The 27705-nt window shown below is 43.3% G+C and overlaps 2 protein-coding genes across 3 annotated transcripts in view; both read right to left on the bottom strand.

Annotated features, from left to right (window-relative positions):
• Window positions 1-25895, bottom strand: part of LOC111863406 (transcription factor SOX-8-like) — a 52316-nt gene extending 26421 nt beyond the window's left edge. The window contains exon 1 of the mRNA XM_023849707.2: window positions 25701-25895. Within this exon, the coding sequence (XP_023705475.1) occupies window positions 25701-25824 (124 nt within the window). The 5' untranslated portion in view covers window positions 25825-25895. The remainder of the gene's footprint in view (window positions 1-25700) is intronic.
• Window positions 25867-27705, bottom strand: part of LOC111863395 (cytochrome P450 4C1) — a 106248-nt gene continuing 104409 nt past the window's right edge. Inside the window, exon 4 of one of the 2 annotated variants that reach the window (XM_023849674.2) lies at window positions 25867-26034. In XM_023849674.2, the coding sequence (XP_023705442.1) occupies window positions 25886-26034 (149 nt within the window). In that variant the 3' untranslated portion in view covers window positions 25867-25885. The remainder of the gene's footprint in view (window positions 26035-27705) is intronic. The other variant, XR_002842597.2, reaches the window with a different exon arrangement.

The raw sequence follows: 27705 nt of genomic DNA, 5'->3' as shown, positions 1-27705 counted from the left end.
GGCCGTTGACATTTTGTTGTACACAGATACACTGTGTGGGCAGAATATATAGCAACTCAGTCCGTACCTCACAGGAAACACATTACATCTCCGCTACAAAGCCCAACCGGTTAATGCTGTTTAGGGAAACACTTGCTGTTTATTGTGAGAACCATACGGAACACACAGATACACTGTGTGGGCAGAATATATAGCAACTCAGTCCGTACCTCACAGGAAACACATTACGTCTCCATAACAAAGCCCAACCGGTTAATGCTGTTTAGGGAAACACTTGCTGTTTACTGTGAGAACCATACGGAACACACAAATACACTGTGTGGGCAGAATGCAGAGTTTTGGTATGTTAAAGCACGTGATACATATAGTAACCATTACGTCTGAAAGGGTTATTACTTAATTCATAATTAAAGGAGGTTGCAGTAAAATTATCCGAAGGCTGGCGTTCTGACGGATGCAGCAGCTGCCTCCCACTAACTCCTGTTGCTGTCTCCACGCGGCCAGCCCGGTACGCCGCTAATTTAAAGTCTCTCCATCAGGGATACACATCTATACGAACCGAGAAAATAAAGTAAGAATTTACGAAGATAACAGATCAGTTTATTTCCAGAAAGCAAGGATGGCTATTACATTTCCTTCTCTAATTGAAGTAAGTACATTAAACTCTTGGATATGTAATTGTCAGAACTGAGTTCGCATTTTTTAAAAACTGATTTTAAGCGTAATTTGTCTGAAGCCAAGCATGAGACGCTTCACAGGGGTAACATACTCGTATTTACCCTCGTCTACAACTTAGCACACGCAACTCACATAAATATTTCTCATAAATTTCTGTACGAGAACATTCAATAAAATATTGGATTTGGAATTCCCCCATGGTAATATTAAGATAAAGAATTTATGGGATTTGACAACGTATAGTCTGGTAGATGGTTACCAGCGTTTGATTTAGCAGTAACATTCAGGCATTGTATTCAAGTGATACTCTGTTCGAACCTCAACCGGATCACAGTACGTCCTGTCTTAGATTTTTTGTTATTTTCCTCAGGCCTCCCAGGGAAATGCCAGGATAGTACCTCGGTTATTCCGAGACCTTCCAAATCCTTTTCAGTTCATCATTCATTACTCATCTTTCCATTCGACACTGAACAGTCTGAGCTACTGACTTCTTCTCTTCCTCGTGGATAATTTACTGAAGCCGTTAATGAATCCCCGATATAACGTCGAATATTTGAATCATACATGAATTGGAAGGGATCTGAAAGGAAGAAATCGTGATGTAATTTTAGGTGATAACTCGGCATTTTCCTTTAGGGACTGAGGAAATCCACGACAAACTTCTGTCAAGATATCCGGTGTCCCAGCCGAGTCCTGAGAACTACCGCTGAGCCAGCCTGCTCGGGGACACAGCCGCCAAATTAGCCACAGATAATTAATATATGTGGCATAACACTCAGACATGCATTGGTTACCCCTGGGATAAGTTTATTCTGCTACCTGTCTGTTGATTCACGGACAGCCATGTACTTAATTCGCCGGAAAGAATGCCTCTCCGTCTTACTTACATTCCTGACAGCCATTGCTCAGTGATGACAAAATTTGGCTTGGCTTCGCTGCACATTCTGCTTGAGTTCTCGCTTCAACCGAAATGTGCCGCCACACACGTCTATCATGACGTCATTTCCGCAAACATGCCCCACATACAACGGTTCTTTCGTCAGTCTTAAATTTATATTGAACATTTCTTAATCAATTTGGGTTTTGTAATATTCATAATGGGGGCACGAGGTAGCGTAGTTGGTCGAGGCACTATGCTGCCACCCGGAAGGTCGCGGGGTCGATTCCCGGTGAGGTCATTTGATTTTTCAGTTGACCTAATCCTTCCAGCCGCACTATGGCCCTGGGGTGGACTCAGCCTCTAACAGAAATGAGTACCAGGAATCTTCCTGTGGGTATAGGGCGGCCGGCGCCTAAGGCATGTTGGGCGCCAGAGCCGGTCTGGACGCTGTCGGGAATCGAATCTGTCCTGCCTGTAGCTCGTTGCTATACCGACTGAGCCATCCAGAATGATAATTGCAAGAAATTTAAGATCTGAGCTGGCTTTACACCAGACACAAAAATGTGAACACTCGAGAGGATCCAGACCGTAAGATAAGCAGCATTTCTATTCATGGATAATGTATACAAAAATATAAATTTTTTTTTTGTTCTCGCTAAACAAAATTGAAGACGTTGTCTGACCTGATGCTGTGCCGACAGAATTTACGTACCTGTCAGTCAAAAATCTTGACGATTTATTTGTTCGTATGTCATGTGCGGACCTTATGTTGCCCGCGGGTCACTAGGTGGATCACGCTGTCATGTATGTCATTTACATGCAAAAATAAGACAAGTTCATTTTTGTCGGGATATTTACCGCGTTTACAAATCAGTTTTCCCTTTGCCAACAATTCTTCAATCTACGTAGCATAAGTAAGATTGAGGTACTCATGGAGGAACTATGTACATTACCATCTTCTAGGATGTGACGCCGTGTAATCTGGTAGATATCGGTGTGTCGAATGAACCGTCTAGATACGTTTAAAGGTCAGAAGAAGTTCTTCCGAAACGTCAACAGATGGCACGGTGTCACAACTTCAGTTTATACGAAGATCTAAATAAGTAATTGAGTCCATGGAGCTTAGCCCTTCTTGAGAAGCCGCCAGTCGCTCAGCTACTCAAGAAATTCCCAACATTTTATGGAACTTTAATATTTATTATCGTGTCACCACTGGGAAGACAATCCGTAGGTGGGTGGATAATAATAAAATGCATCTTAAGAGAGATAGGATGGGATGGTATTGAGTGGATCGATCTGGCTCAGGATAGGGATCAGTGGAGAGCTCTTGTGAACACGGCGATGTACCTTCGGGTTCCATAAAATGCTTGAAGTTCTTGAGAAGCTGCACAATTGGCAGCTTCTCAAGAAACGCTCAGCTCCGTGAGTGAGTGAGTGAGTTCATAAGAGTCCGTAGAGATTTATAAAGTTAAAACAGGTGGTACATATCGTCATGTGTCTGAGTGACTAAGATGCAGGTTTGGATTGGTGAATCGGTTTGTTGGATCTTCACTAGTCGTAACTACAAATAATTGTAACACATTCAAGATTACCGTAATTATAACACACAAAGTCTCTAATTCACATGTTAAGTCTTCACAGGCCTTCTACAAACTTCCCGTGGCTGTCTCCTGCCAAGAACTGAACTATCTAAGACAAAGTCACATTGCGACTGACGGTCAGTCAGTCAGTCTTTGTGTCGACCCCAATCTGGGGCTCATGACCAGACATTTATTACTGTTTGATAATTTCAGTCTTGTTACTGTGGGGCGCCCTATCTGACGAGAGGACGGGCCTGTCTTTTGTCAGAGTCATTGTCTGCAGCAGTAAGTCATTTGTCATAATGTAAAGGATATTTACATTTTACATGTTAATAAATGTATATAAAATATATATACAGGGCATCTGTCAGTCCATGCTCAGTACAGAAGATTTTGCCCTATTTCTAGTAGCTTCCGCTACAACAGCAATCTTCTCATTTGAACGGTCGTACGCTTGACCGCCGCCAAGTTTAAGCCTGTTATACTTTCTATGTCCGGCTTCGCCTTGTCCAATGTTGCGACCATTTTCGTTGTCATGCTTTTGGTGTTATTCTCGTTATATAGCCTTCGCACGGACCACGCACAGAAAATGCAGTTCTATTGTTGCAAAAGGAAGACCACACAGAAAACGAATCACGTGATTCCTAGCCAGAGTCTTCATTGGTACACTATTGCCTAGCAATGCGCAATAACATTCCTCCACTGAGACATCTTCCATTGTTGCCTTGTGTGTATTCGGTCGCGTGGTGCTTCCCGGTCCATTACGTAGCAACGCTCTGACCACTCATGCTACAATACAGTAACCACAGAACGTCCCACCATTTCATATACGAGCTTCTGTAGTGATGATTTGCCCCTGCCTTTTCCCGTATTCCTTTCTAGTCATACACTTTGTCGAATGATACGAGGCCGACGTTAAACGCCATCTCCAACGAACAACATGCACAAATAGACAATCGTAAATCATATCATTTATGTAGAGTACTACATTTCACATTACCATGACAAAATATTATCATATTCACAGAATACGCACGATACATTGAAGAAAACAACTCCTCAATCGTTTAGCGACCTACTGTATAGCTTACATTCATACAACGTGTTAACGTTCGAAAATTCGTTGCTATGGTAACCCAAAATTGGCTAATGATATTGATAAATCGTGCTCTTACAAAACTCTCTTTCATGGCCCATAGAGAGAGGGATACGAGACGCATAGAAATGTATCTTTCATTTATACATAGAAGATGGAGGCGGTAAATTCCTCCGAAAAGCATTATGTTTGGTTCAGGCACTCTGCTACAAATCGTAAGGTCGCGGGTTCAAGTCCCGATGAGGTCATTCAGCCGCACTATGTCCCTGGGGTCGACTCAACTTCTAACAGATATGAGTACCAGGAATCTTCCTGGGGGGTAAAGGGCGCCCGGCGTGTAAGGCTGACAACCTCACCGCCATCTGCGAGCCGATTGTCTAGAAAATGTGGGAGCCTCGACGTCTCACAACACTATGGGACTCCACGGCCTGTTACAGGGATAGCTTTACCTTTAATTTCCAAAAGACAGTGTTCCCGTCATTTCACTCAGATTCGGAGTAGAGATGTGCCCATCATACGCCTCACAATAAGAGTAATTTCGTTTCCACAATGAAAGCTGTTGCTATACACTGTCTCAAACATCTTTGTATGTACGTCACAACCTGAGTAAGCCAACCTTAACCTACTAACTCCATCAAACTGAGCCCTGCTTGAGAAGCAGCAAGTTACGCAGCTACCCAAGAAATTTCCCTTCATTTTATTGAACCGTAAAGTTCATTACCGTATTCATAACAGCCTACACCGATCCCTATCCTAAGCCAGATGAATCCACTCCATGCCGCCCTATCCTATCTCTGTAAGATCGACGGCAAGCCAACTTTACAGAAGGGAAATCCCCTGTTATCAGCGAGATTTCCCGTAAGACGATTTTGGTTCTAATTGCGTGTTGAAAATAGAAACCAGAAATGTTCTGATCATGACGTAACGATGTACGTCACTGTCTGATGATGACGCAACCTTCAGAGATGTTTCAGACGTAGATTAGCAGTCGAAGTTTCACGTTGGGTTCGCGTCACGTCGTCTCCATCTTTTTATTTACCCTCGAGCTCACCACAAACATTATTTCCAAGCCCCATTTCTCTCACGTGGCATAACCCAGTGTCGGCTCTGCTTTGAGGTTACGTCACCCCTATCCCCTCCCCAAAGGCACCCCTGCTGTATCCGGGTTCCAGAGCAGCTGTTAGTATGCACACCGACAGCCCGGACGCTCCCTTAAGCGTTCGTCCGCCCGGTTCGTAGAAGAAACCGACGCTTTCGGTTGCCGACACTGTCTAGCACAGCACAGAGCGGGCTGGCTTAGCGGCAGAGCTGTAGACTTGCATCTAGAAGACGTTGCATTCGAATCTCATTCGGGACACGGTATATCCTGATAGGAATTCGTAATTTTCCTCAGTTCGTCCGGGCAAATACCAGAGAAGGACCTGAGTAGGCTCCGACTTATTCATGTACCATTCGATGCAACACGATCCCGCTATTGTCAATGACGTTAATAACCCATGAAAGCGTAACATATATGTGGTCGAATAAAGAAGATGATTGGTGAATAACTTGGAACTGACATTACTGGAAGTGGTCGTAGCCTAACGTCAGATATTATCCCAGCACCTCTCTATAAAGAGTCGCGAACCCTTCAGACAGAATGACAGGCCACTGGGGCTGAGATTCGAACCCACGATCTACTTAATTCGAAACAGGAGATGTATACACGTGACCCTGAAATCCAGACTCGAAGCTACAAAAGCGTACTTTCAGTTGGTAAGATGTTCCACGGATGACGCACTGCATGTTGCACGGAAGGAAATGTTAGTGTCCTCAGCTGAACTAGACTTTCCTGAAGCTAATGGGGAGCGGTGTGGCCGCGCGGTCTAAGGCATGAACTGTCTTTCCCCGCTCGAACACTGAGATCCTGGGTTCAAATCCAACTAAAGACATGGATGTCTGTGAGCCTTTATTCTGTTTGTGTTGTTCTGCGTGAAGGTAGCGGCCTTGAGACGGGCTGATCCCCGTCAAAGGAGTCCTACCGGCTGTGGATAGGATTACGAATCTGAAAAAGAGGCCAGGGCAAAACAAAGGGCTACAAAGCGCCATTTTGTAATGCATGACAGAGGTAAACCACGGAACATTTCAGTCAGTATGGCCGATACCATAAGATAAAAGGAGTTGAGAAAGGTCAGTGATAGTTTGTGAAATACACTAGGTATTAGGTAAAGGTAAAGCTGTCCCTATAGCAGGCTGTGAAGGGCCATAGGGTTGTGAGACATTGAAGCTTCCCACATTTTCCAGACAATCGACTCACACATGGCGGTGAGGTTGTCAGCCTTACGCGCCGGCCACCCTTTACCCCCAAGAAGATTCCTGGTACTCATTTCTGTTAGAGGCTGAGTGGACCCCAGGGACACAGTGAGGCTGGAAGGGTTAGGTCAACTGAAGAAAGCCAATATAAGGGGGAATTATAACCGTGACCTTCCGGCTTGAGGTACCAGACGGAGGTGAATTGTTAGCTTGACGCTCTAGCTGATTTATCAGCAGGACAATACATCCAATAGCCATTAAATAGAAACTGAATGGGTTGCAGAGTTCATGTTCACGTAGACTGCAGTTGTAAATAAATCGAACCCTGGTCCTTCTACTCGTAAACAATCAGTGATTGAGCCGGTTCACGGTTCGAAGCGAGAGAGCTATTAAGAGTCCATAAACAAACATGATGCACGAACCGTAGTAAGAAGACGTGTTTGCTCAGGTGTTGAATAAAAGGAGATTTGTGTAGGTGTGTGTTGCGAATTGAGTGTATGTTTCTGCCACTCCTTCTGCATTCCTCAGGGGAAGCATGTGAGCAAACTTCTGCGGTGCGATGGAGGAAGTTACCTATAAACTCCAACAGGCAGAAATGAGTTCATGAGAAGGGGGAGGGGGAAACGTTCAGAACTAGAAAACCGCGATCACCGAGCGAGATGACATAGCGGGAATTCTCTCGATTCGTAATTGAGGAGTCCCCTGTTCGAACCTCGCCAGAGAGACACCGTTTATCCTGACTCCAGAATTTCATCAGCCCCTGCCGGAAAATAATTTTGGTTTTGGGGGGAGGGCACAAACACATAAACTGAAACTGTGGCCACTATAAACTGAGCTGCGCTAATGGACTGTACGATAATTCTGTAAGCCAAATGCCGGGACAGAGATGAAGCCCGCAACTTCGAAAATATGATAATGTGCTGCGTGATCAGGGTTATAGTACAGTTCAAGGGGCGGTAATAGAAGGGTATGGAGCAATGGTGGGATAAAAATAGCAAGGGGAAACCCTGAAGAAACGCGGAAAAAACCCTGCTCCGATCCACCACAAAATCTCACATGACGTCACCTGGGGTTAAACCTAGGACTCCGCCGTGAGAGTCCAACTGACTGAACAATGGACGGCCTGGGATGTGTACAGAAATCATGAAGAAAACAACCAGTCTCGGGGCATGAACTGCGAAACTTTCGAGGAGCTTCCATGACCAGACATTACTGGCCGCCTTGAAGGGTTACTGCTTTACATTTGACGCCACTAAATGACTGTACAGTCTGAAGTGACAGTAAGTGAATCCAGCACTCGTTTGTACCGAATTCCACGAGCCCGCGGGATAGCTCAGTCGGTACAGTGACGCGCTAGAGAGCCAGGGTTCGATATCCAGCTCCACAGCGTCTAGACCGGCTCTGGGGCCCACCCAAGCTCCTATCCAATGGATACTGTGGGCTTTCCCCGGAGGTAAAGCGGCCGGGGCGTGAAGCTGTCCTCCAATTTGCATCTAGTTTTGAGGCCAAGAATGCTGGAGCAATATCTCCATTCCCCCACACGTCTTCATGTAAGTATGGGGACAGCCCTGTTTCATCTCTACAAAGCGATAAAGCCCCGTTAAAGTGGCCAGATGTTGGCTATTCATTTCGAAGTCTCAGGTTCAGTCTTGGGTGACGGCGTGCGATTCATGGCCGAAGAAGTGGCACTGGAACGGGTTTCTCTCTGAGATTCTACAATTTTTATCGGCTAATAATTATTTCATCATTGCTCTATACTCATCTCTCACAACACCTTGAGGTGTGCTATAGCCCTGATCACGCAGCACAGTATCACAACCTCGGGCTTTAAGTTATGGGCTTGTCTCCGTCCCTGCACTTGGCTGGGCAGTATCAGTCTATCGGATGTTGTAAGCAGTTTGTCTTCTGCGAGAAAGGGCCTCAAGTTTTAATATTATTTTCAGACGAATTTCAAGATGTTAAACGACCACATCGCTGCAATATTAACAGAAAGATCTGGTGTATTTGTTTTAATTCTAGTGGGGTGGGACTAAGTCCCTTGTACTGCGGCCACTTCTGGCCTATTGTACCAGCCCCAGATGATAGGTGAGGGTGATTGTGGAGCAATTGTTGGAATGAAGATTGGCAGGGGGAACCAAAGTACTCGGAGAAAACGTGCCCCAGCGCCACTTTGTCCACCACAAATCCCACTTGACCAGACCCCGGGATCGAACCCGGGCCGCCGCGGTGGGAAGCCAGCAACTAACCGCTTGAGCTATGGCGCGGACAAATTCTGATGTAACTCAAATTAAAATAATTACACGAGGTGAAATCGCAAACCGTGCCATTTTATCAACTAAATATTCCCAGAAATTTAGAATTTATTTTCGGTTTTGTTTATCGTCCCACCATGCAAAAATGTCGAGATTTAAAAATTAAATCCATTTTCTTTTAAAATTCCTCACTGTACTTACACGCTTCGGCTGCACGGACATCATCAGGGGCGTTGAAATTCGGGGGAATTACTTTGTCTTCCGAGCTACTGCGATCGGTGTTTTCGTATTTACATTGTTTCTAAAAGCAATCGAAGTAATTCCCCCTCCTATGTCACACGCACTGTCTGTGCAGTGTGGATGTTATGAGCCCTGGAAATCGAACCTGATCCCGAAAGTTCGGAAGAAACAAACTAACAGGAAGCTCGGGAGAGTCACAGACACGCGGATAAATCAGGAGACACACCGACAGACAAACGAAACAAGTTTACCGTAACTTAATGTTTTGTGTCGGCTCGCAAATGAGCAATTAGTGAGCCCATTTTGTGAAGACGGGAATCGGTTTGGCGTGTCGGAGCTCCCTCGAACCGATGAGAAGCCAAACACACCACACAGTCACTGCACTTGAGTATTTTTTCTTATCTCCCTTAAGTTTCCACGTCTCATAGTTCCGTCAGAATAGATCAGAAAAAGTAAAGTTGTCCCTGTGCTTAATTAATTAAGCATTACGCCATGAACACGTATGGGAGAGTGGAGGTATACCTCCACCATTTTTGACCTCGGCATTAGATGGAGGTGAGTGGTCGGTTTCACGACCCGGCAGCTTTACCCGCGGGGATAGAGCCACCGGTACCCATTGGACAGGAGGCTGGGTAGACCCCAGGAGCCGGTCTGGACGTTGTGTACAAAGGAAAAATCTCTCGCCCCTGCCGGGAATCGAACCCCGGCCTTCAAGGGCATAGCCTATCGCTATACCGACGGATAAGCTTATTACTTCTATGACGTTCAGTCGTTTTCGAAAAGAGAGTAGTTGCTAAGCTATTCATTATATTCATAGTAATTTTTGGAACCAGAGGATTCATACCGTGTGCTGAGGAGTCTGTTACTGTTACGAATCCTAAGCCAGATTAATCCAGTTCACACCTCCCCATTCAATTTAAGACCAATTTAAATATCGAGACATCTACGTCTATTACATTCTATTCGTCTCTTTCCCAGGTTTTCCCAACAAAACTTCTCTCCTAGTAGTTACTATAGGATTCTGACGATGGTGTATAACACACAGAAATATTGGGTTTTCGGACTTTATCCATCGTCCTGTTTTTTAAGATAACTAAGAAAAGGCAACGTTTCGGAAACTGGATCTGTTTCCGTCCTCAGGTGAGGGAAAAACACTTATTCTGTTGGACCAGTGATCCAGTGATTTAGGCTAGCTCTTTCTAAGGGACCCAGCAGAATAGGTGTTTTCCCTCACCTGAGGACGGAAACAGATCCAGTTTCCGAAACGTTGCCTTTTCTTAGTTATCTAAAAAAAACAGGACGATGGATAAAGTCCGAAAACCCAATATCTCTGTGTTCTCTCATATTGTCTCACAAAATTTCTCTCTCATTGTTTTACAAAACTCCTCTCTCATTGGCTCACAAAACTTCTCTCCTATTGTCTCACAAGACTTCTCTCCTATTGTCTCACAAGACTTCTCTCCTATTGTCTCACAAAACTTCTCTTATTGCCTCACAAAACTTCTCTTATTGTCTCACAAAACTGTTTTGAATGTTCAGTTCTTAATTTGCATGCGTTTCGTCCCACCGCGTGTATAGAGTGGGGGGATCAATTGAACGATCCTATCCTTCTGTACCCTTGAATCTAAACAAACTTCTAATTTGATACAGGATGGTTAAATAAATCTGTCTACTGCCTCAAATAATGCAGTAGTCTGGACCATGCTCCTCCGATACAATGCAATCCCTTTTAGTTAATCTCCTGCCAGTTTGTTCTGCATTATGATTATATTCCAGCTTAGGTGGATGGGCAGTATTAAAATGGATCTTAGAGAGATCGGATGGGATTGTATCGATTGGATTGATCTGGCTCAGGATAGGGACCATTGGAGGGCTTTTGTGAACACGGTAATGAACCTTTTGGTTCCATAAAATGCTGGGAAATTCTTGACTAGCTGCAGAATTGGTGGCTCCTCAAGAAGGGCTCAGCTCCATGAGTAAGTAAGTAAGTAAGTAAGTACGTTTATATTCCATCTGAGGAGGGGATGGGGAAGCCGGCATAAATCGAGAAGGAGTCTGGGAAGTTCACACACAGCTAGTCGGTAATTTACCGAGTAATGCAGCCACATCCCTTCAGTAACACCATACATTTCAGTTGTCTTGTCAATAGGTACAATGGGACCTTTCTTAGATTTACAAGTCGTGTTTCAAAGTCCTGTGTAAATATTCTGTTCAGGAAGTTTTGTCTTCTCATCTGCTATCTAAACCCGTAAAGATTAAAATATTCAACATTACAAGTTTATCTGCTGTTTCGTATGAGTGTCCAAGTAGATCTTTCACGATAACAAACTGGTTTGTAAAGTGCCAGGTCAGTCCGTGAGAAGGGGGGTTACTGTTTGATTAAGGGGGCTAACAGGGTACACTAGCAAATTTATGTAGTAAATCTAAATTGATTAATTTGTAAAAACATAATAAATATGAACCGATAAAAACTAAAAATTTTTATTTTGAAAACGAAAAATTGATAAAAAAATCTTTGTAAGCAAGCACACATTTAAGACGGGAACATGATGAAATCTCTGCTAAGCTGGGGAGGCATTGTATGAACTTTGGAAACCACTGCATTAAGGGAGGAACATGGACTGAGGGTGTTTGTGAACAGGGTGTTGAGTAAAATATTTGGACCGAAGAGGGATGAAATGGTAATTTGAAAATGACTAACCAGGAGCTTCAAAAGTTCTCTTTTTCTCCAAATAATATTACGATTATCAAATCAATGATTATTCGGCAGGGTATGCAGCATGCATGGAACGAAGGATATCACTTAGAGGACCTAGACGTAGGCCCTTGTAAACACGGTAATTAACCTTCGGGTTCCTTACAGCACTGGAAATCCCTTGGCTTGAGCAACTGTTAGCTTCGAAAGAAGATCTGCCTCACGCAGTTAGTTGTTAGTTCGTTAGTTACCATGTATTCTGTTTATGTATACTACCAAAAAAAAGGAAAAGCTTTCCCTGTAACAGGCCGTGGAGGCCCATAGGGTTGTGAGACGTCGAGGCTCCCACATTTTCTAGATAATGGGCTCACAGATGGCGGTGAGGTTGTCACCCTTACGCGCCGGCCGCCCTTTACCACCAGGAAGATTCCTGCTACTCATTTCTGTTAGAGGCTGAGTCGACCCCAGGGCCATAGTGCGGCTGGAATGATAGGTCAATTCAAAAATCTAATGATCTCATCAGGAATCGAAACTGAGACCTTTCGGTTTGTAGCACAGTGCCTCACCCAACTACGGTACCGCGTACTATTTCATGAAACAAATTATATCTTTTTGGTATAGACCTCAAATGCACAAATGTTATAGAAATTCCTGTTGCTTTTTCTAAGGTTAAACACAAACGGAAGGAAGACATGCGTTCATTTCGTCCATACTGTGAAGAGAACACACGCACGCATAATGAAGGATATCCAAACCAAATCTGTCATTAGATTTTCGTCCACTAATACGAGCTTTATATTTAGCTTTCCGACTGACACAGAAGTGCCAAATGTTTGTGATATAAATCTCCTCTCATGGCTTCTAATTTGATAAATATAATTCTGTATAATATTTCAGGAGGAAGAAGCAATTACAGAAACATGGAAGCCAACTTGAGAGCTATCTGGTGCCAGCGTCGAGAAACATTTTGATAGTATCGCGTTTTAAGTAATGAATTACCATCAGGACGTCAACAATGGCTTCTTTCTTTACTGCTATTCGCCGAAACAGCTGAACACAAAGTTTAACATATACCTGGCAAAGATAATCAGATTTTAACTGGTTAACTTCTAAAATAAAACAAATCTTCTGTCTTGAAACATCCTAATGAACTCTTCTCTGAGAACTACAACGCACAAGACAGGAAATTAGGCCCATAAGATATAGTAGTTCATGTGAAGTAGTTCTGTTGAACTTAAGTTTTCAGTTCCTCTAGTTGATAATTAAGTTGGGATAATAATTCAATTAAATGAACAGTAAGGTTGAGATGAAATATTACTGGACATTTACATGAATATTCTCCATTATATAGCAGTTTATAATTATTCAACACTTCTCTGACACAGGTGCATATTCAACTTCTTACAAACATCTGGTCGTGAGTCTCTCGTGTGGTATGTAATAGTTTTTTCCATTTTACATACGATAGTGTATGTATGAATGTATGAGGGGTGGGCTTTCTCGGCCCTTGCAACGCGACCTACAGTGATCTGTTGTGCTTTCCCTTTTGATTATCCCCTCAGCAATCCTGCGCATTGAAGAAGCGCAGGATTTTATACGTGGGGACGTCGAAATAGTCACTTGGTTCCATGAAGTATTGACCCAAGTGAAGTAATCTTAAATAAGCATGCGATAGTGTAACTTATTAACTGGATTTAAATGGTAATAATTTTTTAAAAGATTATAATTCTTAAATATTTAAATACCTTCGTAATTAATAAATACAAAATTAATGAAGACTTGCTGCACACATAGATGTAACTGTGGTTTGCAAAATATAAGTCTAGAAATGTGAGCCGAATAATAAAAAATAAAATATGCAAAACAATGTCAAAAGACAAGTAGTAATGCATGGGTGTGAAACATGGTTTAGTACAGAGAAGTGTAAATGAACATTAAATGTGTGGAAGAGAAATATTTTGGAAGATATGCATGGACCCGTAAGTAAACAAGTGATTTGGAGAGTCAAAACTGATCAAGAAGTGAGGAAATTATATAAACGCTTAATCTTGAAGCAGACAGTAAAAGGAGAAGGTGTGAATGTTTTAATGTAAGACAAAAGGTAGAAGAAAAATAGTAAGGTTCAGATTTAGTTCGATCGAAAGCTGTAGAGAATGATTCATGAGAGATGCAAATGAAGAGGTGGAGGCAAAAGGAAAATAGTGGAATAGAATGGAAATTTGTCCAAAAAGGATCAGAGGTTCTTAGGTGACTGAAAGGCGAAGAGGTAAGTAAAAAGGTAAAGCTTTCCCTGTAACAGGCCGTGAAGGCCCATAGGATAGAGAGACGTTGAGGCTCCCACATTTTCTAGACAGTCGGCTCACAGATGGCGGTAAGGTTGTCAGCCTTACGCGCCGGCCGGTCTTTACCCCCACGAAGATTCCTGGTACTCATTTCTGTTAGAGGCTGAGCCGACCCCAGGGCCATAGTGCGGAGGGAAGGATAATTAAGCCACGACTGCTTCCTTCCAAATCCATACCAGTTCATCAATCACCCTACTACCTAATGCTATATGACCTTGACGTTAGACGATTGTTAGAAGGCAAATGGGAACTAATTAACAAATGAAATAATTCCAGTGAGCAGGGTCCTGCTTCAGAAGTTACCAGTCTCTCGGCCAATAAAAGTCCCCATTTTTATGGAACCCGAAGGTTCATTACAGTACTAACAACAGCCCACACGGTGGAAAAATATTTATATAGAAGGTATTGTCTCCTCGGAACCTTTCATCTTCTCGTCTGTTGCCTGAAACATAAAAATTAGAATATACAAAACTATAATTTTGCCTGTGGCTCTGTATGGGTGTGAAACTTGGTCTGTGACATTAAGTGAGGAACAAAGACTGAGGGTGTTTGAGAACAGGGTGTTGGGGAAAATATTTGGACCGAAGAGAGATGAAGTGACAGGAGGTTGGAGAAAACTGCATAATGAGGGGCTTCATAACTTGTACTCTTCTCCAAGTGTAATTAGAATGGTAAAGTCAAGGAAGATGAGATGGGCAGGTCATGTAGCACAAATGGGGGCGAAGAAGAATGCATATAGGATATTGGTGGGAAAGACAGAAGGAAAGAGATCAGTAGCAAGACCAAGACGTAGGTGGGTGGGCAGTATTTAAATTGATCTTAGAGAGAGAGAGAATGCGATGGTATAGATTGGATTAGGATAGGAACAAATCGAAGGCTCTTGTGAACACGGTAATGAACCTTCGGGTTCCATAAAATGTTGGTAAAATTTTTAGTAGCTGCACAACTACCGGCTTCTCAAGAAGGGCTCAGCTCCATGAGTAAGTTTAGTTCTGTTTACTTGGATATAGCGTCCGCAATAAATTTAGTGACAATTCGGAGGAAAACAGTGTCTCCTTCTTTATGAACAAAGGGTAGCAAACAGACAGCTGTAGTTCCGCTCAGCTTGTTCTTTCATCCTGAGTACTGAATATATTCGTCCGAAACGTCGGTTAATGTCTACTGGACTACAGGGCGTCACATCAGAAAATTACAGAATATGATTTATATTGGAGCGATCTCTGATAACAGGACCATCATAACTAACTTTCATGATTTCACAATCGAGAGGGAAAAAAGCCTGTCTTGTCTGTGACGTGAGGAAACCAGGCCAGTAAAATTGTTCTTCGCCGTAATTTTATCCGCCACGCTCTCAGCCGGATTATCGGCGGATGGGGCCCTACCGCCGCGGCAAACTCTTCCCGGACTTACCGGCCTGACTAGGCAAGACCCGCCTTCAGCCTGACCTGTCTCTAGACCTCTCACTTACCGAGCAATGAGCAGGGCTATGGGCACTTTGCCTGTCAGTGTCACAGTACGAAGTGACTACAATTTCAAAGGAATGACAATCCAATTACGGAATTAAAATTTATTCAATCGGTAAATAAAAAAATAAAAGATTTTGTATGAGGATTCAGATTACATCCAAAACCTTTACCACTATCCCTGTAGGTCTATTTAACAGTTGTGCCCACCGTACATATTGGTAAAATTATGGGAGTGAATTTCTTGATATCTTTGTTGTTCTCTGTTAGGTCCGCGATGGGAAGCTGAGAGGAACCGACAACAAAAAGTAACTGTCGAAAGTCTAACTTTAATGTCCCCCCACCACACACAATCAGATGTCACATGCAAAGAATATTCTGAGTTGGAAATTGCTTAGAGACGTGACTAGTGACTTAGAAATTGTGAGGAGAATCACACCTGACCAACAACTGGGGGAATTACATAAACCTCTAACATTGTAGCAGATACCAAAAGGAGAACATGGCGGTTGTTTTATGTGATTATAATGGCTGATTAGAACAATTTGAAAGTTAGGTCCACACTGCGGCCTCGCCATAGCTCAAGCGGTTAGTCGCTGGCTTCCCACCGCGGCGGCCCGGGTTCCATCCCGGTTCTGGTCAAGTGGGATTTGTGGTGGACAAAGTGGCGCTGGGGCAGGTTTTCTCCGAGTACTTCGGTTTCCCCTGTCAATCTTCATTCCACCAACTGCTCCACAATCACCCTCACCTATCATCTGGGGCTGGTACAATAGGCCAGAAGTGGCCGCAGTACAAGGGACTTAGTCCCACCCCACTAGCAATAATAATATAATAAATATGTCCACACTGAGTTGAGTGGATGATATAGAGAATAATTTATGACAGCTGAGTTTGCGGGCTGCTTCTCCTTATTGGATTTCTTTTCCACCCTGAAGATGGAGGCGATATATTTCTCAGAAACTCGGTTATCTCTACACTACAACCCAGAAGCTCATACTCCACATCCTTTCGGATGTTCTCCAGTTATTAAATACGGATGGACCGACGGAAATACGTGGCTAGTCAGTAGGCGCTTTCTTGCAACGTTCCGCTGAGAACACTTCAAAGGAAATAACAATTAAACCGAATATGATTTTAATACAGACAGAGAAGAACTCTGACGTGGCGTTTCTATTCGATGAAAAGGATAAACGACATACGGAAAAAAGAAGAAGTAGATGGAAAGACCAAAATTAAGGGATTGGCCCTCTCCTTACAGAAGAAATTCTGCAAGTAACAAGAACATGTAGTTTCTAAGAACATGTCACTTTCATGTTGTCGGCAAAGTATTCGGTCAATACGTAATTTCGACTTAAAGTTGAACGTCATCATCAGGAATTTTATTTGAACAGAATAAAAGTCGCATACTTAATATTGTAGCGCAGTTGATCATCAAATAAAGGACATATCTGTTGTAAAATAACACTGGCCCTTGATTCATGCATGGGTCTATTTTAATTTTAACTAAAATCGGTACTCGTTTCCTGTAAATGGAATTAACATCTATAAAAATAATCGCTTTGAAGGATGATAATCGCTTACACAGAGCAATAAAAATATAATTGAGAAGGGTTCAACTGTTCATGAACACAATGCGCCATTGTTAGCGCCCGGAACGTGAGGATGTCGAGCGCACAAGAAAAGAAGAAGGAAAAAAAAAGACAAGACGTTAAATTTCCCTTTTGATATGCCGAATTAATCCGTTACTAATAAGCAAATAATTTGGAACGTCAGTTTCATGAAGCGCTGTGTTTATTCAGTTAAACACTCAACTTGTCCCCCCCACCCCAGCATACAATAGATCTTTTTCGTACGGTAAATGTGACTTAAAAGTGTTGGGATGGCGAAGGAGGACATTTTTATTGCCGTGCTTTCTTCCAACTGCCTCGTTTCCCAAGAACAACGGTCCCATTGCGTGACACGAGCCAATGCAAACTTGTAACCACAGAGGCAGACATGGCCGGCTTCAAGATGGACTCCAGTGCGCATGCTTACAGGCCCCGCCGCCAGAATGCATGGCCGTCACCATCTACCCTAATTATGCGGATTCAGAACTTGTATCTGGCCATTCTTGGTTAATGACTGCTTGGTTTGAACGTTTGAACTCTTAAACATTCAGTTTTCTGAATGGAAGTCATCCAGCACCTGAGCAGTGCTCACTAGCCTGGGTGTTCCTGAACGAATTAGCTGATCTACGTTAGTAAGGTTGGTGTACTAACGTAGATAAGGGCTGCGGAATTCTAATTTTCTGGTTAACTGTAGGTGACCGCCTCTGTGGTCTAGTGGTCAGAGTTCCTGGCTACAGATCCAGAGGTCCGGGTTCAATTCCCGGCGCTACCAGATTTTCTGAGAAATAGTGGGTCTGGAACGGGGTCCATCAGCCTCGTGATGATAATTTAGAGTTATTTCAACGAAATCGCGGCTCCGGTCTAGAAACCCGAGACTAACGGCCGTGATGATCCGTTGAGCTGACCACGCAACACTCTCTATCCACTAAAGTTGACACTAACTTCGCCGACAAGCGGCGGTCGCTCGGTGGGTATAGTTCGCTTGCGAACTACAGGCCACGGAGTCTGCATGTGAAGCGTGCAGTGTAACCACCATCGGACTGGCCGGTCTCCAGAACCCTCCTCAAGCAAACTGAATTCTAGTCTCAAAGACAGCCGGAGCTGTCTGCAGTCTAGCTGCAGTTGTCAGTGAAACTGCCACGAGACATCCAAATGCTCTTTAGGGATAGAATCGCTGTTTATTGTGAATATTACAGAAACAAATACCATTTTTATGGCAAAATGCAGAGATTTTAATGTTAATCCTTCAAAACGGTGGTTACTATACAGGATGTTTCACGACTTTAGGGCATAACTGCAGGAGGTGATTTCCTAGGTCTTTGCGATCAAAAAAGTTCATATAAACATGTGCCTGATTTTGGACGGTTACGGAATCATGACCGTTTTTTTCATTCCCGTACACGCCCTCGTGTGAACCGCGTCTATCATCTGACGGGTCGCTATTTTTAGCCAGCTACAGACAGAGCGTTCTCGTTATCTCGACACTTGAGAGGTACCTAAGGCGTGGTGCGTTGGTATGTCCGGCGCGGTACAAAACCGAGCTGCAGCCTGTGTTGCGGCCGGCGGTGGCATTTTCGAAAATCAGCTTTAAGCACCAATAAATTCAAATTAAAGGTAATTTCACGAAGTTAACTTTACATTCATACTTTAAATGTATCATGTATTATGCTGGTTTATTATTTTGTTCCGTCTATTGTCAGTAATCGTTACCTTCTGTTCTGAGTTTAAAACGGTCATAACTCCGTAACCGTCCAAAATCGGACACATGTTTATATGAACTATTTTGACCACAAAGACCTAGGAAATCATCTCCTGCAGTTATGCCCTAAAGTCGTGAAACACCCTGTATGTACCACTCGCTTTAACAGAGACTTCAACACTATCTTTTTCCTTACTCGCAGCCATTGCTTGTTTAACGACGCTGCGAGCACGATAATTGATTAATTGCAAATGTACATAAGAAAATTGTTGTCCTGCAAGAGGTACTATTCCAGGCACTTGACCGGAGGGACTGAGATAAACGACGAAAAACCAGTGACAAGATAGCAGATGTCTCGGCCGGGATACGAACCGAGCACTTCCCGAACAGAAGCTTAGGGCATTACCAGTGCGATAATCTGGTAGGATCTTTCCGATATGCTTGCAATAAAACAGCTGTGAATCTGTCCCCGTGATACGTACAACGCCATGAACATGTAAAGAGCACTGAAGCTACACCTCCACAAATTATTAATCATGGCACCAGCTGGAGGTGAGAGGTCAGTGTCACTCTCCGGCCGCTTCAGCCCCAAGGTAGGAACCCCTAGTACCCATTAGATATGAGCCGGGTGGGCCGAAACGAAGGACTGGATGCTGTTCCAGTGAATCGAACCCTTGTTCCTCGGTCATTTATTTCGTAGCATAAGCATTACTGAGCTATCCCGGCTCCCGTATTTCTTCATACTAAAATGTGGTAATATTTACTTCCAAAGCCGTGAAGATATACTCGTGCATGTAAAGGTAAATTTGTCCCTGCCAAAAAGAAGACGGATGGGGAGTAGAGGTATAGCTCCACCATTCTTGACCTCAGAACTCGATTTAAGTGAGCGATCAGCTTCACGCACCATGGGCTTTACCCCCGGTATCCATTGTGGGCCCCAGAGACGGTCTGGACGCTGTAGAGGAGAGAACAATCTCTCGCCTCTGTCAGGAATCGAACCCCGGCCGTGCAGTCACTCGCTGTACCGACTGAGCTACATACACCATGCTGAAAAATAAGCGTTCCCACCTCCTGACTCAAGGTACTCATAAAAGCCCACCAATGTCCCTATCCTGAGCCGTATGAATCCAGTGAACACCTTGCCATGTTTTATCTTTAAGATCTATTTAAATATTAACCTCCTGTCTTTGCTTGGGTCTTCCTAATGGTCTCTTTCCTTTATGTTTATCTATTAAAGGGCATTGATAACACCATAAGATAAGCCGCAAAACGAGGGAAACCCCATAAGATAAGCCGCAAAACGAGGGAAACCCCCAATAGTCCCCATATGATCTCTCGGAGTGTGCCACGGAGAGATAGGTGTGCAGGTTGCTGAGCGCGCAGTTTGGTTTCCCCTGTCAAATGTGTGTCCGGCCCAAATATTTGGTTAGCTAAACTGCGGGCAGCGATTGTCACGCTGCCCCTAGCGGCTGTCGGCGGTATTTGCAACTTTCCAATTGATCTTACCCTACCTCGTGGAACTGCCAGTTCAAACATTTGGTTAGAGCCTTCAAAACATTTCACAGACTTCGAATCGACTAATCGATTCATATCGATCTTCTAACTGAAATAATGCCGTCCTTACTGTCACAACGAATTTCAGTCTCGTTGATTGCTTGTGACGCTCTTATGTCGAATAGATTTCGCCTATATTTGGCAGTTTGGCAAGGGGGACGTGTAGAAATGCAAAATTTGATTCAGGAGGAAATATGAGGCCGAATTCCGGTAATGCTTGCTACCGTTCAGTCCAGAACCTTTTGTCTTCTCTTCTGCTGTCTAAAAACATAAAAATCAGAGTATTCAAAACTATAATTTTCCTTGTGGTTCTGTATGGGTGTGAAACTTGGTCTCTGACATTAATGGAGGAACATAGACTGAGGGTGTTTGATACTGAGGAGAATATTTGGACCGAAGAGAGATGAAGTGACAGGAGGTTGGAGAAAACTGCATAATGAGGAGCTTCATAACTTGTACTCTTCTCCAAGCGCAATTAGAATGATCAAGTCGAGGAGGATGAGATGGGCAGGGCATGTAGCACGCATGGAGCCGAAGTGCAATGCATATAGGATCTCTGGGGGAAAATCAGACGGAAAGACACCACTAGAAAGACCTGGACGTGGATATGAGGATAATATTGAAATGAATCTTAGAGAAGTAGGATGGGGCGGTATCGATTGGATTCATCTGGCGTAGAGTAGAGACAAGTACGGTACTCTTGTGAATACGGTAATGAACCTTCGAATTCAGCAAAATCTTGGGAATTTCTTAAGCAACTGAGCGACTAGCAGCTTCTCAAGAAGCACTCAGCTCCACGGAGTTAGTAAATTAGTTAAGGATGTAGAAATGTGCTAGTAGTTTCACCACATGCCTGTCTGTCTGTCTGTCTGTCTGTCCAGATATAACAACTGAGAGATGCCGAACTGATTTTCATGCAAATTTGTATCGGAGAGTTGTGCTAACAAATGCTGATAAGGGTCAGTTTCGGTTCCAACAGTGGAACTACAGTGAGCGCTTCACATGAAGGCCTAGATGCGTTTCTACGCCCTCCTCGAGTTTAACGCGTTAAACATTTATCACAGCGAAAAATGTTTCGAACAAAACTAAAACACACATTTAATGTCCTATACATTTTCCACGTGCACTATGCTACAATCCGGAAGGTCGCGGGTTCGATTCCCGATGAAATCATTGGATTTTTCAATTGACCTAATCCTTCGAGCCGCACTGTGGCCCTGGGGGTCGACTCATCCTTAACAGAAATGAGTACCGTGAATCTTCCTTGGGTAACGAGCGGCCGGCGCGTAAGGCTGACAACCTTACCGCCATCTGTGAGCCTACTGTCTAGAAAATGTGGGAGCCTCGACGTCTCACAACCCTATGGGCCTCCACGGCCTGTTACAGGGATAGCTTTACCTTTGCCCTGTAAGGCTTATTGTTCTCGAGAGAATCACAGAAATGGGAGCAGACGCGCTGACTCCGTTAGGCGTGTGTACGTTTCCTGAATTTTCGTCCGATGGTTTCAGCCACTGTTGTGCCTCTAAGCGTCATTAATCGCCCTTCATCTGCTGCTACATGTGGTAATAATTTCTACCAATACGAACAGCTTACAACGATATAAAAACCTCAATTTTCTTGAGCGATACATATAAGGCCAACTCATATCGAGAAACACACAGTATTACAAATATGTATTGCAACTATAGTTTTGGAATGTGACGCCGTGTAATGTGGTAGAAATTTAAGGACATTTCACAGGAAGGCAATGCGTCTCTTTCCGGGATTTGCTTTCTTCTTACCGGTTGCTCCCTTACCTAGCTTATTATATTTACCCTGAAGATGGAGGCAGTACTTTGCTTCGAAACTTTGGTAAATTTCTACTAGACCATACGACGTTAGTCACCTCCTCGAAAGCCTTAAATCAATTATTGTGAACAGAATCCGTTGCCTTCCTGTCTTCTATGAAAGAAGACTTATTGTGTATGGGTGTGAAACTTGGTTGACCAAAGTAAGGGATGAATATAGAGTGAGGGTAACTCTGAAATACTTTGTAATGATAGTGTGATAAGATAAACATATATCTTTCTTTACAAGCTAGCCAAAATCTTCAGGTTTTTTGTACGCTGGATTTTGGGACACTGAACGTGTGTGCATTATCAGATATAAGGGAGGTGTGTACCTACTGCTCTGGGCCCTTCACAAAATTGTATTCTCCATCACTGGACACCGAAAGTAATTCTAAGCTTGTGGCAATCGACTTTAACATAATGTACAATATACAGATCTACTGTTTATTATAATGCTGTGACATGACGCCTGAAAGACAGAGTAGTCCATTGCTAGTCAACGGCTCGCTAACACACGTTTCCGTGACAAGCCCCAATAATCCATTGCTAGGCAACGTTTCGGTAAGCACGTTACCGTGGCAATGAATAAACACAGAAAGGCAGAATAACAGAGGAACTATAAGACATGGTGACTTATATTCGGTTCGCCCCGAAATTTTGAAAGAGTTAGTTCCGTTCATTCGAGAGAGTGAGCAGAGAATCTTCGTTCGTCATTCGTCGCAGTGGAAGAGAAGACACTCGTGGTTCAGTAAGGAATGGAGCGAGTCGTGGGCAGTCGCTGGTTGTGATTGTAATCGAAGTGCCAATAAATGCAATCAAGTACCCATTATTATTAGTCACGCCAACCCAGTATACGTGACAATATCTTCCACAGAACACGGTGAATAAAAGTACTTTGCCCCTGCTGGGTATCGAACCGCGATTCCTCTGTCCCCTAACCCGTAATCTAGTCACTACACTACCTAAAACATCCACAACACTTTAGTCAGTTAATTTATTAATGTCCCTTCTAATAGCAGAGAACCATTACAGGCAAGCTCTTAAAATATATAATAAATCTTTATTGTTTACATCATGTCGTGTACTACTTACTATATATTATTATTATTAGACCATCAACACAACAAACTCGTAATAAATAACCCAATATTATTGTATTCATATTAGTTTATTATGTATATTTGCTACATGTTTCGATCCAGCTGGATCATCGTCAGGAAATTTTCATGAAATTCAATTATTCCTAATGTGGACCCATATCAGTGATTGGCACAAACAGAACCACAGAAGGGGAACAACGGCTATGTAACAGCATGAAGGCGCCGCACTCCTATACAAGACACGTTACAGCCGTCACTCAAAGGGAATATGGGAGATAAAACCATTTACACGCGGAAAGCGGCCTCCGTTGTCTAGGGTCGTGGAATTTTTAAGGGCGGAAATATTCAGGGAACAAATCCTCTGGGAGGGACTTTAAGCCGTGGGTCCCGTGTCGTAGATTTACGGCACGTAAAAGATCCTCATGTCTCTAGGAGACCTCTGAGCAAAATTAGGCAAAGTTTCCCGCCCAAGTAGTTTCCAATGCCTCCGGTAGATGGGAAGTATCGGGAACCACTGCCAGCTTCGCTGGCTGAACGGGGCTGATAGCGAGCAGGGTATGGCGACTGGTAGAATATATCAAAGGGGGACGTACAATAGACGATTAGTCGTGGTGCATGGGAAACCCACCCCCTCCAATAATAATAATAATAAAAATACATGCGGAAACCCGCCACGTAATATGTGCAGAGCACTATAAAACGCAGACTCCCACAAAAATCCGTCTGTTCTACGATACATCACAAACTTGTACTTCACGCTAAACACGAAGATAATATTAACTTTTAAGTGAGTTTTATATTTTAAGACTAAAGATAAAAAAGAGAAGTAAAGCTATCTCTGTAAGAGGGTGTAGAGGCCCATAAAGTTGTGAGACGTCGAGGCTCCCACATTTTCTCTAGACCACACGACTCACAGATGGCGGTGAGGTTGTCAGCCTTAGGCGCCGGCCTCCCTTTACCCACAGGAAGATTCCTGGTACTCATTTCTGTTAGAGGCTGAGTCGACCCCAGGGCCATAGTGCGGCTGGAAGGATTAGGTCAATTAAAAAACCAAGTGGTGTCATTGGGAATCTAACCCACGACCTTCCGGCTTGTAGCATAGTGCCTCAACCAACCACGCTACCGCGTGGCCTCTATATTCTATGAATAATATTCAAAAAATATTACGAAACACAGGAACTGTAACGAAATTTATGTTATTAATGATCACTAATATGTATCCACATTATAAATATAATTCAATACGAGTGATAGATTCCATGAAAATTTCCTGACGATGATCCAGCTGGATCGAAACACGTAGGAAGTATATATAATAATATTGGTTTATTTATGAAATAGGTGTATTGACGGCCGTATAATAATACTATATACAATAAATGCTAAAACAACAATAAATTAAATAAAAATAAAACGCAACAAGTTGATAAGGATTATAGAAGCGACAGGAATCCTCCAAGCAAACTGCATTCCTATTAAAACAGCATCAAAATCCTCGAACATACAGAGTGATTCTAAATTATTGTCGGGGTTCCCGTGGCTTTCTCTCGAACAGTGAACCATTTTGTATGACGTCATATTGTCTCCCAAACATCAATGCGGCGAGTATAGCGTAACCAAATATAACTTTTTGATTTACATTTTCATATTCCTTCAGATTTAGTTTTAATTTATCGGTTTGAAAATTATAGGCCACTGAAACCCCAACAATAATTTAAAATCACATTGTATTTTCACTGTTGGCAGTGTTGGTGCCACACTGGTTGAAGGAGTTTCTTTTTTATCGCTTAGTGGAGTCCAACTGGGTCCACTCGGCACGGCGGCTACTGATTGGCCTATTGTAGCCTGCCCCGGGTGATTATGATTATGGAGAATTTGGTGGAATGAGGATTGGCAGGGGAAACCGAAGTACTCGGAGAAATCCTGCCCCAACGCCACTTTGTCCACCACAAATCCCACTTGACCAGACCCGGGATGGAACCCGGACCGCCGCGGTGGGAAACCAGCGACTAACCGCTGGAGCTATGGCGCGGCCCTGGCTGAAGGAGTTGGTCTCATACAGTAAAAATTCCTAACTAATTCAGTGGGTGCAGGAGGACAAAGATTGGCCACCACAGACAGCTTCTTTTCCCCTTAGACTTATTAAAAGGGTATATGCCTTCAAGATGACACCGAGTGAAGGAAAGTGCCCTAAATTTTAAACATTCCACAAACAAATTCACAATTGCAATAAAAATCAGGCTGATACAACCGACTATATACATAAATTTGCAAATGTTCTTGTGTGTATCAAATTTATCTGAATCTGAAAATGAGTGCTTGACAATAATGACAACATCAACAACAACATCAACAACAACACCACCATCTGACATTCTAGCGCCAAAACGTACCTTCTAGCAGTTTACCCACAGCTTCGTCCAAAGGTACACCTTCCTTATCGGCCACGGCGACGTCAGCGTTTGTACTTGTGGGCGGGGAACCTCCCGAGTCCGGCGCCGTTGTGTTCTTGTACATCGCGGTCCGGGCTTCACTGCACTTCAAAACACACAACTTCTTCCAGCACTTTCTTATTTGTTCACTGACAGATTATTTCCCCATCTCTAGTGACAGCTGCAAGTTTCGACGTTGGTAACACTGATGATACTGCTAGTAGTATAATTTGTTTTCTGTGAGGTAAGTCAAAAATTTGCTGAAAACTGGTGACTCCATTGCCTAGGGGAAACCCTGTAAATAATGAGAGATAATCATTATTTTTTATTTTATTTCGTGTAATGCATTTTAGTTTCATAGGACTCGCGGCAAAAGAACACCGCGGCGGTCCGGGTTCGATCCCGGGTCTGATCAAGTGGGATTTGTGGTGGACAAAGTGGCGCTGGGGCAGGTTTTCTCCGAGTACTTCGGTTTTCTCTGCCAAACTTCATTCCACCAATTGCTGCACAATCACCCTCACCTATCATCTGGGGCTGGTACAATAGGCCAGAAGTGGCCGCAGTACAAGGGACTTAGTCCCACCCCACTAGCAATAAAAAAGAAAAAAGGTAAAAAGAAAAGGTAAAACTATCCGTGTAATAGGCCCTCGAAGTCCATAGAGTTGTGAGACGTCGAGGCTCCCACATTTCCTAGACAATCGGCACACACATGTCGGTAAGGTGTGATTGGTCCATCATAGTCCGTCACACTAGCAATATTATAAAAGTTAAATAATTCCGTCCAGTGTGACTGATAAAATAAATAATATAAAAAAATATTACGAGTAAAATAAAATAAAAAATAAAAAAAATAAAATAGATAAAATTAAAAATAAAAAACACTTTATCAGTCACACTGGACGGTGTTAATTAACATTTATAAAGTCGGTAGGTATGTAAGTCTTACGCGCCGGCTGCCCTTTACCTGCAGGAAAATTCCTGGTACTCATTTCCGTTAGAGGCTGAGTCGACCCCAGGGACATAGTAATTTACAATGCATAAATAATTATACAGTCACTCCTTGTTATAAATGTGACTTCATCTTAATGCGATCAATTGTAATTTAGATTGCAGAAAGTTTTCTGGCCAATCGTGAGAGGGGGTAGATTACTGTACGGGTTTGTGATGACGAGTACGAGAGAAAAAGAGAAAATTATGTTCGATTCATGTAATCTCTCCCTCTGTGACATAAGTAAACAGAGGGATATTTGTTTGCCTGTAACGGTCCTTTGATTTTCTTTCTGATACATACTCGAAGATCCCTGAAGAAGTCAGTTTCGTAGATAATTACATTAGTGGGTGAGACAGTGATTTTGGACTTCGCCGGTGGGTTACGAGTGACGAGAGTAGCAGCTGGACAGTGGTTGCAACTACATAATGGAAGGGAAGAAAGGCGGGTATAACCCACACACTCACTCACAGAGCTGAGCCCTTCTTGAGAAGCCGCCAGTTGTGCAGCTATTCAAGACCTCCCCAGCACTCTATGGAACCCGAAGGTTCATTGTCGTGTTCACAAGAGCCCTCCAGTGGTCCCTATCCTAAGCCAGATTAATCCAGTCCATACCACACCATCCTGTCTCTCTAACATCCATTTTATTTTTAGCCACCAACATACGTCTTGGTCTTCCTAGTGGTCTCTTTCCTTCTGGCTATCCTACCAGTATCCTACATGCATTCCTCTTCTTCCCCATTCGTGCTACATGACCTGCCCATCTCATCCTCCTTTACTTTACCATTCTACTTATACTTGGAGAAGAGTACAAGTTATGAACCTCCTCATTATGCAGTTTTCTCCAACCTAGGTCTATGGATTGGGCCCATATCAGTACCGTCCTGAGATAGAATTCCGTCTCCGAAACGTCGTGTTTCAAACAAAAAGATGACAATGGAAAATGACCATAAACACTAGATTTTGAGGCACTGTGCT

This window comes from Cryptotermes secundus, unplaced genomic scaffold (assembly GCF_002891405.2).
Source record: "Cryptotermes secundus unplaced genomic scaffold, Csec_1.0 scaffold1379, whole genome shotgun sequence".
Taxonomy (NCBI): Eukaryota; Metazoa; Arthropoda; class Insecta; order Blattodea; family Kalotermitidae; genus Cryptotermes; species Cryptotermes secundus.
This window is presented reverse-complemented; position numbering and strand designations above follow the sequence as displayed.